This window comes from Emys orbicularis, chromosome 9 (genome assembly GCF_028017835.1).
Source record: "Emys orbicularis isolate rEmyOrb1 chromosome 9, rEmyOrb1.hap1, whole genome shotgun sequence".
NCBI classification, from domain to species: domain Eukaryota; kingdom Metazoa; phylum Chordata; order Testudines; family Emydidae; genus Emys; species Emys orbicularis.
Window position 1 is genome coordinate 85,869,217 of NC_088691.1, and position 17,066 is coordinate 85,886,282.

The following is a 17,066-nucleotide window of genomic DNA, read 5'->3' on the forward strand; positions in this document are numbered from 1 at the left end:
TGACAGGGACATTTTGTTAATATATTGAGTTATTGGCTAATAAGAAATGTTCAGCGTTCTAACAGTTTCAAATGTAAGATTCACAACTGGAGATATTTATTCATGTTAAATTAACCCACTGATACTGGCATTTAGGATAGTGCAGTTTATCCCACAACGAGCAAGGGTGGCCACGCTTTGTGATTCAGAGGGCTGTACTGGCACCTGACTTACATATTTTACATAAGGATTTTTATGCACACACTTGTATGTATAGCTTCTTTACTAGAGGAACAAACCATGTACTTGTATTTACCAGAAATATTGTAATATGAATTTATTCAGCATCTTCCATTCAAAGACCTTAAAGCACTTTCCAAGCAAATCTAGCCTAACTCCTCTCCTGTGAAGAAGATAAAGGTCTCTTTTATAGGAGAGGAAGCTACAGAAAGTCTGGCAGAATCAGGAACAGATCCCATTGCTTTTGACTCATCTTGCATCTGAACCACATGACAATCCTGTGGAATACATCTGCAGTTTCAGCTTGCACTCACATTGCAGAAATTATAGGGAGAAGGCTGCAGGAGAATGTCTGAAAAATTTGCAGGCCTTATGTTGTGACACCTTCAGCAGGAGTTTGATTTTACTAAATCTGATCCCCATCAGCAGTTTGTATAGCACACAATCTTATTTACGTGCATAGCCTTTCATATTCACAAGACTACATGAATGTCTATGATTAGTTTAACAGTTCATTACATTTATTTCTGTGTGGGATAGTTTTTCTCCTCAAGAGAGTACACTGATTGCATTTACTAATGCATATCCTTATTGGGTCATCATATCAGAACCCTCCCCACCAGTGGCATCCTGGGAGATATGGAGCTCCTCTAGCATCTCAGCCAGACTGATTCGTGGAGCACCTTCATCATCTGTGTCACTTTCCACTGGAATTTTTGAATCTAAAAAACCAAACAAGAAAAACCAAATAAGGAAATAATAGCTCCAAGAAATTTCATAGCTTAAAGCTAGTACATCAGCAATACACCCTGTCACTTTCATATAGGGTGCTGAATTATAGACCAACAGTATTTTTTCCAAATTAGACTTCCATTCCAATCCTACCTTTGTTGCAAATACAAAACATGAACACACGGTAATCAAAAAGGCTGTAAAGTATCTATTGACATTATGAGCTCAAGTAATATGCATTCTCCCAAGTGTATGTCACTTTACCCTGAGCATTCAACTCCTTCTGAATTACCAGAAGCTAAATAAAATCTGAAGTCACAAGTGTTATGCACAGTTACATGGTTCAGGAAAATTTACCTTTATAAATATTGACATTCTTTCTAATTGCCTCATCTTCTTCAAGATCTTCAAGGAAGTCCTGGTACTGCCTAAAAAGCAACAAACTCAATTGAATACATTAACTCTTCCTTTAGAATTATGCAAACTCTGGAGTCTGGCAGGCTAGCAGCCCAGTGGAATCCAAACTGAGTCATGCCAGATAACTAGTTAGGGCCAATCCTAAAGGTGACACTCTACTGCACGTAAAAACCCCAATGGGGATGGGCAGGGAGAGACTTACTCAGAAAACTTCATGAGTTAACAAGTGCTCTTGTTTTATTATACACTGAGAATACTTACATTTTGTAGAAGTTACAGCTATGTGCTTCAAGTACAGATTAAAAAAAACTCAAGGAGGAGCTGCTTATATTTCTATGGGTCCTGTGGGGACCAGTGAACAAATAGCAGAGCCCTAGCTCCATCCCCCAAATCCCAAGTTGCCCAAATGTGTTCAAAAACAACAGGCACAAAAAACTTTAGGGTTAGGGGAGAAGGGTAGGCATGGACTCACTGACCACAGCCTTTCTACGTGCAGGGTTTAAGGCACTTATGTCTTGGGTGTGCTGTCAGCACTTAAATAATAACTGCTCTACATCTCACTTCTTTGCTCCCCTTAAGGCCCATGAAGTGTAGGGAAGCATTGCACACCAAGAAATGATTACAGGATTTGGTCCCTCAGACACACGCTCTTATAACATCCCCTTCTTTGTAATTCAGTCTTTGTGTAGTTTATATTTATAGTATGCCACTAATATGCTGTAGCTTTTACATTCCAATTTAACTCTGATCTTTTGCTTTCCATTTTCCAGTCAGTTAGGCATTAGAGTTAGTCAGCTGTTGTATATAATTTGTTACCGAACATACCAATGACAAATGTTTCCTCTCCCTTGCAGATGTCTCTTCAGTCAGCTTAATGTATAACTGGTTGTCCCACAGACATGGGGTCTGTGACTCCACTCACTAACGATTCCAGCTTTTTTTTTTTTTTTTTTTTAAAGTCTTTGTAGTCAATGCTTATACTGTGTAACTCTGTGTAACCTTTAGTAAGGGCTGTAAGATTGTGGGCAAAATTCAAGAAAGTTTTACTATATTGTCTTCCCAAATATCAATCTCCCCTACAATTTCACAAAGCAGTCAAAAGCGGGATGAGATTTCACTCTGGGCACTCAGGGCTAAATTGTGTCTTTAAGGCACTCCCTGCAGTAGGGAGCAGTGAAGAGGTATACCTCTCCCTAGAATGCAGGGACACCAGACCTGCTAAGCCATCCTCTGATATGGTAAGCATGCACTCCCCCTTATGGAGTGCCAGTTGTAGCTGCCTGTGTGGAAGAAGAGGAGGAGTGGTGTCTCCACTTATTCTGGATACCTTTAGACCAGATAATGGTACTAAACCTAGTACGTGCTCAGGAGAGATTAAGAAATGCTAACCATTACTGGACCGTGCACAGATGGTTCAAGGGGAAAAGCTACTGAGCAGAAACCAAACCTTTCATCATCTGTATCCATGCCTTCTCTGTCCCTTTCCAGCTCTTTCAATTTCCAGTTCCTACGACGCTGGCGTTTAGTGCGGTCATAACTCTTCTTTATTAATACCTACACAGAAGATATCATTTTAGACCAACTTTCAGAAAAACACTAACATTCTTTGGATCTATGAACCAAGGAATTGTACTGCATTGTGGATTCTGCAATATTATAATTGGTCACAAGAGGGCAGCAAGGGACAGCTGTACCTCAGCTGTGAATAAAGGATTGAGTCAGGCACCTCATTGAGCCTGAATAGTGAAGTTCTGAATAGTGAAGTTCTCACACTATTTATATAGTGCTTGTCATACAAAGGGCTCCCAAAGTCCTTTCCAAGCTATATATGTGTATGGGAGGAACAGTACAGTGTTTGCGCAGCAAAGATAGGACACAATAGTTTAGGGAAGGAAATGGATATTACAGATCCAGAAGAGCAGAAGGGATAATTGTGATCATCTAATTTAACCTTCTGCATAACACAGGCCACAGGACTTCCTTGAATTAATTCCTGTTTGAGCTAGGGCATGTCTTTCAGAAAGAAAGCCAATCAAAACATCAGGGAAAATTTAAACAGCCAGAATATAATTTCCAAAACTGGAATTTGACCAGGATGCTGGTGCTAATACCTCGTTTCCCCTGATTTTTAGGCTAGGACTACAGCATACATTTTATAGACCATAATGTTCTCATCTTCAATAATGCACAAGAAACAAACTTCTCTACAAGAAAGGAGACTCCAGGACCTTACCACATCAGGAACGTTGTGTGGGTTCATCTTATTTGCAAATTCGTCATTGAGGTTACAATTGGCCAAGTCAAATCTAAAAGGAAGATATTTACAACACACTTAATAGCCTGAACATTTAACCTTTCATGTTTTATACTTCCAAGAAGAAACATAATATAATGACAATTTTATAGTTCATACAAAAGAGACGAAACTTCCAGAAAGAAGTAATGATACACAACAGGGAAGAAAATCCATGCTACTAAGCATCCTTGATAAACAAGTTAAACTCTTTATCATATATATATATATACACACACACACACACACACACACACTCAGTGATCAAGTACATGACATGCAATCAAGCTGCAGAGCATATCCTTCAACCTGTTCTGTTGTCTCCATCCCGTCTTGACTTCTGACACACTCCAGCATGCTTGGTCTTTGAACATGTCACTGCCTTGGCATCTTAGAACCCCCCCCAAGCCTCTCCATGTCTAAGCAGTGTGTTTGTCATATGTGCATTCTATATACTCATTGCTTTGATTGACTGCTAGCTGACTGACCCCATTCCACTCCGGCTTTTGTCCCTCCATGCCATTGAGACTTCTCTCATTAAGGTCACCAATGACCTCTTCCTGGCCATGTCCAAGGGCCTCTTCTCCACCCTCATATTTTCTGTCACTTCTAATTTTAAAATTAGAACAGTTCACAATTCTGTTGGTAAAGCATGAGCCTGAGCTGAATCCAGATCAGCTTCCCACAGCTGTGCTAGCTGTTCAGCTCTAACCATAGCAAAAAGTGGAAAAACTGTAATGAGATACAATTCTGAACATGCACAGGCAGCAGTACTGAGTCAAAAGGTGCCATTTTTACAAGTTTTGGTTTAGACCAGGGGTTCTCAAACTTCATTGCCCCACGATCCCCGTGTGACAACAAAAATTACTACATGACCCCAGGAGGGGGAACCGAAGCCCGAGCCCTGCCACTCCGAGTGGGCTGGGGGGAAGCCGAAGCCCAAGGCTTCTGCCCTTAGCAGGGGGCCTGTAACCTGAACCCCACCACCTAGGGCTGAAGTCGAAGGGCTCGGGCTTTGGCCCTGCGCCTCAGCAAGTCTAATGCTAGCCCTGGCGAGCCCATTAAAACGGGGTTGCAACCCACACTCGGGTCCTGATCCACAGTTTGAGAACCACTGGTTTAAACGGACACTTTAAAAACAGAAGCCACCTCTCTTCTTCTACCAACCCAAAACCCTTTTCCACAATGACAGAATAATAAGATCTTTCCTGTCCCACATGCCTTGTAACTTTGGGGTCAGTGTTACAGGAAGTTGAGATTTTATTAACCTGCAGGATCTGTCTCAGTCAATCAAATATTGATTGAAAATAGCATATATCAATACAAACCCCAAGACTAGGTCTCCAGGATTTAGAAGGTGCCCCAAGTGAGTGCGGCAGAAATACTGATTATCTGTATTCATCTCTGAGGTTTTCTGTACCCAGGCTTCAGCAAGAGTGTGCTTGAGAAATGGAAATAAACATTTTTGTAATGAGATGCAGATAGTTTCATTTGCTGCTGCACAATTAAAACACTTCTATTGCTGTATTATGTAACATTTGATATTGCATCAGTAACAATACTGGCTTCTTCTGTATCCAACTTCCATTTCCTTATTGTTAATGATTGCCTTTTTACTAAAGACAAACAAATGGAAACAATGGGAAATTTTCACACATCCCATTTAGATTTCCTCCTATAAATATGATCACAAGGATTGTTTTTACTTATGTACCACAGAGTTTTTGGAACAAGCAATATTGTTTGGTAAGGAAATATAACAATTTAAGAGCAGCAAACCAAAGGTTAGGCATTGTTACATAGAAGTCTCTAAGTAGGACAAAGTGCCAAGCCACAGTCTTGTGTTATTAAGAAAGAACAATTGCTAGAAGATCTGTAATAAAAAACTAGTAAGAGAGGTGAATGGACTTCTGAACACCAGTCCCTAGTACTAATTTGACCTAGGCAATCAGGTGGAATATTTGTCAATATATTTGTCAAATATGGTTCATTTAGTTATAAATAATCTTAGCTGGTATCCACAATCCTCTAAGTGTTGGACTGCATAAAATGCTTCATTACTAAATTGTGACCTAAAATATTAACCTAAGAGTAAGAAGCTTATAACAAAATCAAATTTTAACTTCATTTTGAAGCAAAATAATTTTTGAAAAGGGAATTCATGTGATGTGTATGCAATTCCCAATGAACGAGAATGATGTATTGCACCTTTCTTAGGGGAGGGCTTCACCAGCTAACAATAGTCAGAAAATTTTTGGATACATTTGGAAAAGTGTGCAGTTTGTTTTGTAACATCGAGTGAGCCAAAACAGAATTCCAGACAAGGAACCAGGTTTCCAGAAGTGGTAAATAAGGCAAATAAACTCTTACTTTGTTTGATCTCATCCCTGCACCTGCACCTTGTTTTCTCTCTTGGACCCTGGTGATATCTATTACAATGAACTCCTCCAACTGCTTTGGATGGAACAAACTATTGAAAGGGTGACGCCAGTAAGTGTTTCCATCAATGTCAGCAACTGAAAGAGCAAATACAGACCTTTGTGGGCAAAGGAAAATTGCTTTCAGACTCCACATACAAAATATGCATTACTAAGCCAAAAATCAAGGCAACTGCCAAATGATCAGTGATATTACACTTCAACAGAGTAGACACATTGAGGCTAGATGTACACTATAAACTACTGCTGACGTAGCATTGTCAAAATCAGGGTGTGATCTGACAAGAGTCCCTAGTGTAGATGCAGTTATACCAACAAAACTGTACTTTTGCCAGTATAGCTTATTTTGTTAAGAGGGGAAGGGAAGACGGGAATAAGCTACACCCCCACTAGGAGTGCTTTGCTGGTAAATATACTGGTATTGCTATTCCCGCAAAGTGCTCCTCGTGCAGACCTGGCCTGAGTCACAAGTTAGTTAGCATTCCGTATCTCCATCTTAATTCTAAAGGAATTTGTCTATGATAGACTAAGGCCTAGTTTACACTTAAAAAGTCACTTCTAACTGACACACCTATGCTGGCAAAACCCCTAATGTAGACAGTTTTCTTCTGGTATAAACTACACCAGCAATATAGAACTCAACTATCAGAGTGGGCCAGTAGAGCTATAACAGTAAACCCTTTCTAAAGTAGACACGGCTTACGTGGCACAGCAAGGTGACAAAAGGAAAGAATCATCCAGACAGCCTCTGCAAGGACTCCGTCTGTAATTCTTTAATTTGTGGTACACTTTGTATACGACAGTAGAGAATTCAGGGGCTAAGAGATTAATTTCTTAGTTTGCCATTAATTTGTTTGGCAATGAGAAGACTGATTTAATCTTTCAAAATTAAGGTCTGAAACACAAGATGTGCATCAGGAAAACATTCAGTAAGAACAATGCCAACAGAAGAATTACTACTAGACAACAGGATTAACTCTCAAGGGAAAAAATAATAATAACTCCCCTCCCCCAACTTACTTTGCAGAGTGTTGGGATCAATGAGGTGGATGGTACTTGTTACTCTGATGCACACACAAATCTGGCTCATATTCCCAAGGCTCTGTGCCAGTTTTGGAGACAGACATACAACATTGTCCTGTGCAGCAAGAGACAAAATTGCACACATTTTTCTTGTTTTTAGTTATATTTAGATTTTTAGCAAAGTACTAAAACTTTTTTAAACAAGTCCTTAAATTGAGCTTGAGAACAACCACTATTACCATTCAACATAGATGCTATGAACAAACAACTGGGGGGATGAGGGGAAATCTACTTCCACAATACTGTGTGGTTGAGAAGTGAGTTTCTAACGTTCCCATGGTAAAACTTTGACACTTGGTAAGAAAATAGCTTTTTAGTTACAGCACAAAGTCATTTTTCCCAACCTTCATTGGAACAAAGGAGGAAGACATTGTCCATCTGCATAGTGCACTTTGCATGGTTCTCCTACTTATCAGAAAGTTTTGGATATTTCTGTAAACTTAAGGAAAGAAGGTTTTACCATATTCTGTTTTTAAGGTTTCTCCAGGGATCATTCTTTACTTTTTCAGGGATTAACATTAGTTAAGTTTTCTCAGGGTATAAAGTAAGAAGTCAGTAGTGCAGGTCTCCGTCTCCTAAATTAGCAAAAATGCTCAAAGGTGGAAAAGATGTTTTACACTAACTAACTATAGTACATATTCAGTGGGGCTCAATTTGTGAGCAGCAATATTTTTCTTAACTACCCAAATGACTAGGCTATTTTGGATATATTTTCAGGCAAATTGTCTAAAATACAGACCTCAATTATCTACAGATAACCACCCCCATTTTTAATATAAATATTGTAATAGTACCCAAAGGGGCTAATCAAAATCTCATTAAAGCCCCACTGTGCTAGGCTCAGTATAAACACATACCAAGACTATCCCTGCCCAGAAGAGCTTTTCACACTTGGGTGCAGTTATACTTTTTTTAACTTGCACAGAAGTTTATGTTTTGCCTATATTTTGCTTCTCGTGCTACTGGACCAAGACAAACCCACATAACACCCTGACAACCACAACTACTGCCAATGATCATCTTCATTTGGGTCAAGCAAACTTTCAACATGTAAATCAAAGAAGTGCAAATGAATACATAATGCATGGAAACACAAGTGCATTCGGATACGTATTTACTTTAATATTTAAAGGTGTTATTACATAAGCCCTACTATACAAGAATCCTCTCGAAAGCCAGCGAAAAAAGCATTATTACGTGTTAAGCAATACAGAACAGAGGTGCACTTTGAAGGTCATAGGTAAATCTGCTTTTCAGTGATATGAGCCAAAAACCCAGTTTGGAAGATATCTGAAAGTGAACATGGAAATTCTCAAGCCATTATCTCTCTCAAACACTTCACGCGATTGTGCACCAAACTTTTCAGTCAAATTCTACCATGGGATGAAATTTAGCATGTAAATTTTGAGGTGCATTGCTTTTGCTTTTGATGTAATTATACAAACCCAATGTGCCACATATTTGTAAGTGCTGGTTTCAGCCAGAAATATGGAGAAACAAGCACTCTACCCCCTTCCAAAATGATTTTGAGCACACTTTTTAAAATACTTTCCAAGCTAATGGAATGCTTGATGAGAGCTTTTTTCACTAAGAATGCATTTACCTTAAAAGATCCTGTTAAAAAAAAAAAATCCTGCCTCATCATGATCAAAAATGTAAATTACAGCCATTGTAAGTTGATAATATATTTTATCCCTTAAAAAAAAAAAAAAAAAAAAAAGGAAAGCTACCTTGCATATTGGAACAATCTCCACAGAGAAAGTGCTTTTGTAATTGTAGGCATTGCTATGAATATCATGAGAAATCAAACGCTGGGATGATTTTGATCTAAAAAACATAAGTAAAACTTTAGAGAAGCAAAACAATGCATAAGAAATATACAGAAGATAATTCATTCTATCAGCACAAAATATCATAGTAGAAAAAGACTTGCAAAGATCTGGCTTCATATCACAAGAAAACTAGGAATAACATGGAAAACAGGACAATGGACAAAAGAGTTAGTTGCATGATGTCTCAGCTGATGGAAAAATTTGGAGACTTAGATGGGATGAGTCTTTTGTAATTACAACAGAGAACTGCTGGTTCTGCACTTTACATGTGATTTTTAAGATAAAGGTTCAACAAAGTAATTTTCCAACAGCTCTTGAAAATCTGAGTTAGAATGGGATAAACTATGGCAAAATACCTGGAAGGAACTGTACACTGAAGAAAGTCTACCATCTTCTGGGCATGTTGCTTTGAACCATAATAGAAATCCAGGCCATCTTAAAGAAAACACAGCTACATGAAGATACCTATTTAAAGTACAATATAGGATTTTTCACCGTAAAATAATGGGCTATATATTCAAAATTAGGCATCTAAGTCATTCCTGTAAGTAACCAATGTGCACAAAAATTGAATACTAGTACTTATTTTTCAGGCCCAACACAGACTTCCAAATTCGATTACTTCAGTCATTTTACGTAAAGATTATTGGCAAGCCACTTCTCTTACCATGAATCTCTTTGATCCGAAGAGTATTTTGATGAAGCCTGTGTTTTAAAATCAATTGTTCCAAATAGTAGAAAGTCTTTTTGTGCAGAGTCTAAAGTTAAAAAAATCAAATCAAGGTTACATTATGAAAATTTAACAACCTTCAAGTATTCTGTAAATGCATCAACAGGGTAACCATTAACATGGAATGATGAACTGAAGCAGAAATAATACATAGTTCTTATATAGTGCTTTTTATCTGTAGATCTCAAAGCACTTTACAAAGGAGGTCAGTATCATTATCCCAAAATTACAAATGGGGAAACTGAGTAAGTTTAGACACTGAACTAAATCTTTATTACAAGAGAACTACTGAAAATTTACCATACATGTACATAAGTGTGCAAGCAACTGCTCTATTTATACCTTCCTGTGTTGCTTTTAAACCTCTATTTCTTATTTACTCTTATATCTTGCTTCTGTAATATTGATTTTTCAATAAATTAGATCCTAAACAATCATAAATAACCCATCTTTCTGATTCTAATGGGATTAATTTAACTGATCTTAAAAAACCAAAATGATAAAAAAAAAAAAAAAAAAAGAAGAAGATCAACTAGCCCCATGAGCTACATGGCACTAAAATTGTAGTATGCACCCATTCACTTCCTTTTCTCAAGTGGTGAACTTGAATACTGGTTAAAGAAATGCAAATATGGACATTTATAAAAACCAAGCTATTCAAATGTTTAGTTTATCTATCTGATCACCTTATCAAACACTGCATAGCTTAGAGATTGTCTACTCTAGGAAGTGTGTTTTCCACCACTTTAGAAGCAGAACAGTTTCAGAAGGATGCAAACTGCCAGCAGGCAGTCTGCTAAGAACAAGATTATTTAGACTAGTCAAGTTTTAGGCAGCCCTGTAAGGAATCACAAAAGGACTGTACAAAACTAAGCGTACGTCTACAATACTTGCAGTTGGGAGCGTGCCTGCCAGCCTGGGTAGACATGTGAACATTTGTGGCACTGGCTAGCTGGCTGAGTACAAGCCCACTCGACCCCCCCAGGTCCGTACTTGGGTGGCTGGACTGTACTGATGATGAAACATCTATACGGCTAGCTTGAGTGGATTTAGCATCTCTGTATACCTGGTTGGAAGGCCCAGTTCCAGCTGCAGTGTAGACATACCCATTAGTGTCTGAGCAACAGAATGACTGAAACTGGCTGTTGGTCAAAGCAAAATATTGGGGTAAAACAAAACACTTCCTGCTGCTTTTTCCTAGCAAAAAGTGAAATAGTCACAAATGCAGTTAAAAAGTCTGAGAAATTTTTCAAGTATATTAAGTGTCCTAAACATTATTTTCAAGCAGGAAAAATCTAAAAACATTCTTAAATGATATCAGGTCTTATTTTAATAAAGCACATTTTACATTCTTACAAGGTTTTAGAATTTTTACACAAGGCAAAGGTGCAGCCTCTAGAGAAGCTCTACATATTGGTAGGACTGAGCAAGACAGCATCATGTTATATTTTCATGTTTAGAAGATTACCTTTGCAACCAAAATGGCTAGAAACCATATTTTTAAAATAAAAACTAGTGGCTCTCCAGTTGTAGTGAAGTTTAAGAAAAGCAAAAATTGAAGAATTCATGACAACCTGTGACAGCATGACAAATAACCTGCCTTAACAATGACATATGAAATGCCTGCCAGACAGGTGCAAAATAAAACATATCAGAAGGTGCAACTTAGACGCTCAGACACTCACTATATCTGAATTAGTTTTAGACTTACGGAAAAAAGATGTAGGTGTTAGCTCACTGTATGGCTAGGGTCAAAAAAGGAAACGAGGTCAGCTAATGTTAGGAGGAGGCTGGAGAATAAGGAAAATATTTCAATACCACTATCTTATAGGCGGGGCTGGTAGCATCACTTATTAAGATTGCCCAGCACTTCCCATTATAAGACCCTGTTTTTAGCTGCTTATAATTTCGCTGACCTTTACTGTTTGGGCTGAAACTTCCATGCCAAGAATCTGCCTCTGGCTGATATATTTTTATTTTTTAATTTCAGCCAAAAGGGTTCAGTCATTTTCAAAAACAAGGCAGGGGAAAAACTAGTTTTGCAATATTAAAGTAATTCTGGTGACCTTTTCTTTGAAAAGCTCTGGTGGCCCCATACTTTGGAGCATATGTACAAGGCTGGCAACCTTAATTCTGGTATTTCCTAAATACCTGATTGACTTTGCAACTTTAAAAATGTTTCTTAAACATTTTTGTAAGAGCAATGTGCATGAGATTGATGGTTCATGTTCACTTTAAGTTCTGATGCTCACCCTTTTAGGCCAGGAAACAGATATTCTCATCCCTTCCCCCAAAGCCAGGTGAGCTGGAAACAGAGAGAAGCAGGGTTTTCTTCCTCCTTTCCTTATGGGTGGGTGAGGGTAAGTAGCTAATATCATCTCTACATGCTTCTTCCATAGTGCCCGGTCCTCCATCCAAGCATGTCAATATTGAATATTGCGTGGCACATGAAGATGCAAGCCAAAGAGGCAGATCGGGAAGGGTGTTTACCTGTCTATATGAGACCACTCTCCCAGCTACTGGCTTGGTTCGCTGGGAAGCATAGGCTTAAATGTTTTGGATAAGAGGAGAGTAAGAGTTGCTAACATAGGGTATGTCTATACTACTAGACGCGATAAATCGATCCCCGAATCGATGTCTGTACTCCATCTCGGCAGGAGGAGTAAGCGGAGTCGACGGGGGAGCCACGGCGGTCGACTTGCCGCCGGGAGGATGGCCAGGCAAGTCGAACTAAGATACTTCGACTTCAGCTACGCGAATAGCATAGCTGAAGTTGTGTTATCTTAGTTCGAACCCCCGCCCAGTGTAGCCCAGGCCATAGATTGATTAGTTTAGAAAAAAAGACCAAGAGGGGATACAGAATAGCACAAAGAAGGCTAGTGAAACATCTGCAGTTACTTTAATTGGGATACAATGTGAAAGGGCCATTACTGTTCATGCCTCAGAGAACAGACTGGCTGGGGCGAGGGAAAGATTTCCACCTTATTTTTGCAGACTGTAATATTCCTGTATTGACCAGATGCATTGTGAGAAGCTTACGTTTCAAAAGAAGGCATTCAGTATTGGTCACCTGACAGGTTACTGAACTAGATGGATACTGAAGAACATTAGTATTGTTTTTACCTTTTGTCTGACTTGAACCACTGCTTTCCAGAAATCCTTAGCTTCAACTCTATGACAGTCATCACACATTTGAGGCTGAACAACATACTCCACCACAAACACTTGTTGAAGGATTGCTCCATTCATCACCTGCAGAATCAAATTTAAATTTAAGAATGATTACAAATTTCCTTTCTTCTGGTTGAAGATGGTGCCATTTTATAGTTTACATCACTGATGCAAATATTCAACCAAAAATTAGTACCGGTATATTATAGTTCAAAGTAACTGATGTAGCAAGATTACTTGACAGCCATTGTTATGCATGGAGGTTGGCAGTACTATTCAAGGAACATAAATGTCATGCTTTTATAAAGACCTCAATTTTCCAAATAATTACTCAGAAAATGAAGATAAAATAATATTTGAACGTGTTTAAAAAACAAAGTTAACTTCTGAACACAAGCAGGCAATTTCTTTTTTATTATAAACCTGCCTCTTTAGATGGTTGAATCTTTCATTAACTTCTCTGCCTGCATATGATTACCTTTCCTCCCTGCAGCGGAGAAAGCAAAATGCCTGACTCAGGCCACTGTCAATACTGCTCCATTTGTAGGCTTTAGGCACAGTGAAATCAGCATCTTCCTCCAAGATAAGCAAATAATCTCTGGAACATGCTTGGCCTCCACCAGCCAACAGAGAATTGCCTTTCTGTAGGCTACTGTATTTGTCTCCTAAAATAGTGCTTAGAAAAAAACCTATAAGAGGTGCAATGGATCTCAATTACCTCTTTTTGTACTGTCAGCTTTATTTTAAGTCTCCTGGAATGTGGTTCAGTCCAAACAAAGCTTGCTTCAATCAGCCGCACCTGTCAATAGAAACAGAGAGCCTTATTCATTATCCTATAGTTGATAAACTGTCAGACTCTCTAACAAGCATGTTTAAAGCATGAAAAGTTAACCATTAAGAACACAAGCTTCAGGTAATGAGTTACAAAGTACACCATCAGCAACTGAGGACTGGAAGATGTCTAAGAAACATGCTTAGCAGTACAACAAACCCAATCAATATTATTCATGCTACACCTCCACATAATTACATTGAAAAAATTCCTTCTATCTAAAACCACTGACATAGAAATACTACTACTGCCATTTGTGCTTTTCACTGCAAATTGTCAAGTAACAAACTGCCAGTTACTTAAAAATCAATGTAAAAAAAAAAAAAAAAAAAAGCTTACTGAAATTGTTACTTTACTGTGTACTACTATAAATTTAACCAAGTAAATAAAACAGAATTAAAACCTAAGCGGTCTATTTCCTAGTCCAAATTGCGATGTGGTGGCACAAGACCAACCAATATCTCAGAAGTGGGCAAACTACGATCCGGGGCTACATCCGGCTCATGGAACCATCCTGCCCGACCCTTGAGCTCCTGGCTGGGAGGCTAGCCCCTGGCCCCTCCCCTGCAGCTCAGCTTGCCGCACCGCCACCACTCTGGCTGGGCAGCGGCTGGCTCTGGCATGGTAAGGGGGCAGGGAGGCCGGGAGGGGGGCGGTCAGAGGATGGGGAACAAGGGGCGGTTGGATAGGTGTGGGAGTCCCGGGGGGCCTGTCAGGGGTCAGGAGTGTGGATGGGATTGGGGCAGTCAGGAGACAGGGAGCATTTGATGGGGGTGAGGTTTTGAGGGGGGTAGGGGCCAGGCTGTTTGGGGAGGCACAGCCTTCCCTACCCAGCCTTCCATACAGTTTTGCAATCCCGATGTGGCCCTCGGGCCAAAAAGTTTGCCCACCCCTACAATATCTGGTAATACTAACATGATTGTCAAATGCATAATATATCTGTTTGGTTTAACAGTAGAAATTAATTTCAGTAACTAAATGCTTTCTTTAGGGATGTGTTTTGTTTGTATTAGCCAGATCTAGCGCCAAACTCTGGGTGAAATCCTGGCCTCGCTGAAGTCAATGGGAGTTTTAGAATCCCCCCCCCCTTTTTTTTTAAGAATATTAGGGTTGGAAGGGACCTCAGGAGGTCATCTAGTCCAACCCCTTGCTCAAAGCAGGACCAATCCCCAACTATTTTTTTGCCCCAGATCCCTAAATGGCCCCCTCAAGGATTGAACACACAACCCTGGGTTTAGCAGGCCAATGCTCAAACTACTGAGCTATCCCTCCTCCCCATTACTATTGACTTCAATGAGGTCAGGATTTCACCCTCCATCTTTAACATGAATCAACTGATATAGGGTAGGGGTAAATGTGACTAACTACCCAGAAAGTTCTAAAGTCTATACAAGTTAATCAGATCTTATTTTATACAGTGCAAATGCAATTCAGTGACTAACCTTACTAAGCGAAGCTTTGATTTTTTTAAGACACAAAGTAAGAAGTTCTCTCGATTCTAAGGCACACTGAACCCAAGTTCCTGGAGGCTGAAGATATCTGAGATAAGGGGAAACTTTCAATGATTTAAATTATTCAGAGATCACTGTTTATTTCAAACATTATTAGGTTTAGTAAAACAAAATGTTTACTATAAACCCAAAACTGGTGCTTCCATAAGAAAACATTAAGATCCATATACTTCAGAGGTACAGTACTTGAACTTTTCCCCACCTCTGACCCACCCACTTTTTCCTTCAGAAACGACTTAAGCCATCTACTTTTTTCTACATGTGGGCCCACATCCCAGAATCATTAATATTGCTTCTGCAAAAGAAAAGCCTTAAAAATAATAATTAAAAAAAAAAGTACCAAATAAGGTCAAAACAGACATTTGCATTCTATGAACATAGATTTGGTCATTTCCAACCATCGCTTATGATATTAATGAAAATATCACAAATTAAACATTTTAGTGACATATTAGCCTAAAACCTACAGTGTAATCATAGCATACCTCTCACACTGTTTGCAGAAGTGAACTGTGACTTGTTTGGGGATTCCTTCTGTGATATCCACCTGAGTTCGTAAACATGCCACGCACATGTTCGCAGGGTTTGGTGGGATTGGGATGCCACACTGGCAGCACAGGCTTGAGTAAATAAAGCAGAATTAACAAATGAAAAATAAGCACCATACTTGGGGGGAGTGAGAGGTATAAAGGCCAAGAAAAATGTTGTGATGGGAGGAAGGCCTGCTGCCAGCCAGGACGCACATCAATACATCCTGTCACTGGGCACTTAGTCTGGAAGGTTGTATGGGTTTGGCCTGAAATGAAGACCCAGATCCGCCCAGGGTGTCAGTGACCAATGGCCAACCCATCTCGAGCCCACCAGAGGAAAGCGACGCCTGTAGCGGCTGCGCTGGGGAAAGGTTCCCGACTCGTGGCCCGTCTCCACGGGCTCCCCTCGCAGGGAATTTCAGAGAGGTCCGAGTTTCCATTTCCTGCCCTCCCCTCCCCGCTAGGGGCTCCGGGGACCCGGCCAGGGCCTCATAAGAGACCGGGCAGTTCGCTCCAGTCCTACCCAACCCGACCCCGCGGCCCCACCGCGTCCCGCGGGCAGCGCCAGGCCCGTGTCACTTACATGTTCCCCTGGCTGGGGGCCACCGGCTCCTTCATGTACTCCATGTCCGGGCACACGGCTCCTGGGAGGGCGGAGAGCAGGGTCAGCGCGGGCTCGTGGCACCATGGCGGCGAGGTACCCGCAGGGCTCCCCCTCCCGGCCCGGCACACGGGTCTCTCCCCACACACAGGCGGAGGGCGCGAGGCTCCGGTAGGCCCGGGGTGGCGTGTGCGGGCCTACAAGGGCTCTGTGCCTGGGCAGCCCACGCGGAGACACGTGTCAAGCCGGGCCGGTCCCGCTCCGTCTCCGCCCACCCCTTCCCGCCGATCCCGCGCCCCTCTCCCACCCGGCGGCGCGCGGGACCCTTTACTCACCAGCACCCGCTACCCCGTGCACGCTCTGCACTCGGCCCTTCCCAGCTCAGCTTCAACTTCCGGGTTCCTTCCGGCAGAGCTGGGGGTCTCGGGCCCAGCCATAGCCGAAGTCCCGCGAGAACAGGGCGGAGACGGGGACGATGGTTGTTTACATCAAGCAAGGCTGAGCTGACCGTCCCTTGCGGTTTCTTAGCCAATCCGCGGCCGCGGAGCCTGTGGTTAACGCTAAGGGGCCGCATTCTGAGGTGCGACCACATGTCCCGCCCCGGCTCAGCGAGACTGTCAGGGTAGCCCCGCCCCCGCTTTTGCCGACAGCCAATGGCCTGCAAAGATTTTTTTAAG

At 40.9% G+C, this 17,066-nt stretch overlaps 1 protein-coding gene across 1 annotated transcript; it reads right to left on the bottom strand.

Moving 5' to 3' along the window:
• Positions 1-302: 302 nt before the first annotated feature.
• On the bottom strand, positions 303-16,825 carry NMD3 (NMD3 ribosome export adaptor). Its single transcript, XM_065410560.1, has 16 exons — positions 16,725-16,825; positions 16,372-16,432; positions 15,744-15,878; positions 15,190-15,286; positions 13,634-13,714; positions 12,868-12,996; positions 9,682-9,772; positions 9,371-9,449; positions 8,913-9,009; positions 7,120-7,237; positions 6,032-6,177; positions 4,990-5,102; positions 3,602-3,674; positions 2,816-2,922; positions 1,309-1,379; positions 303-941 (listed from the first exon to the last, which is right to left on the bottom strand). Exons 2-16 carry the CDS (start codon positions 16,413-16,415, stop codon positions 808-810), a joined length of 1,515 nt encoding a protein of 504 aa, XP_065266632.1. The 5' UTR covers positions 16,416-16,432; positions 16,725-16,825; the 3' UTR covers positions 303-807.
• Positions 16,826-17,066: the final 241 nt, after the last annotated feature.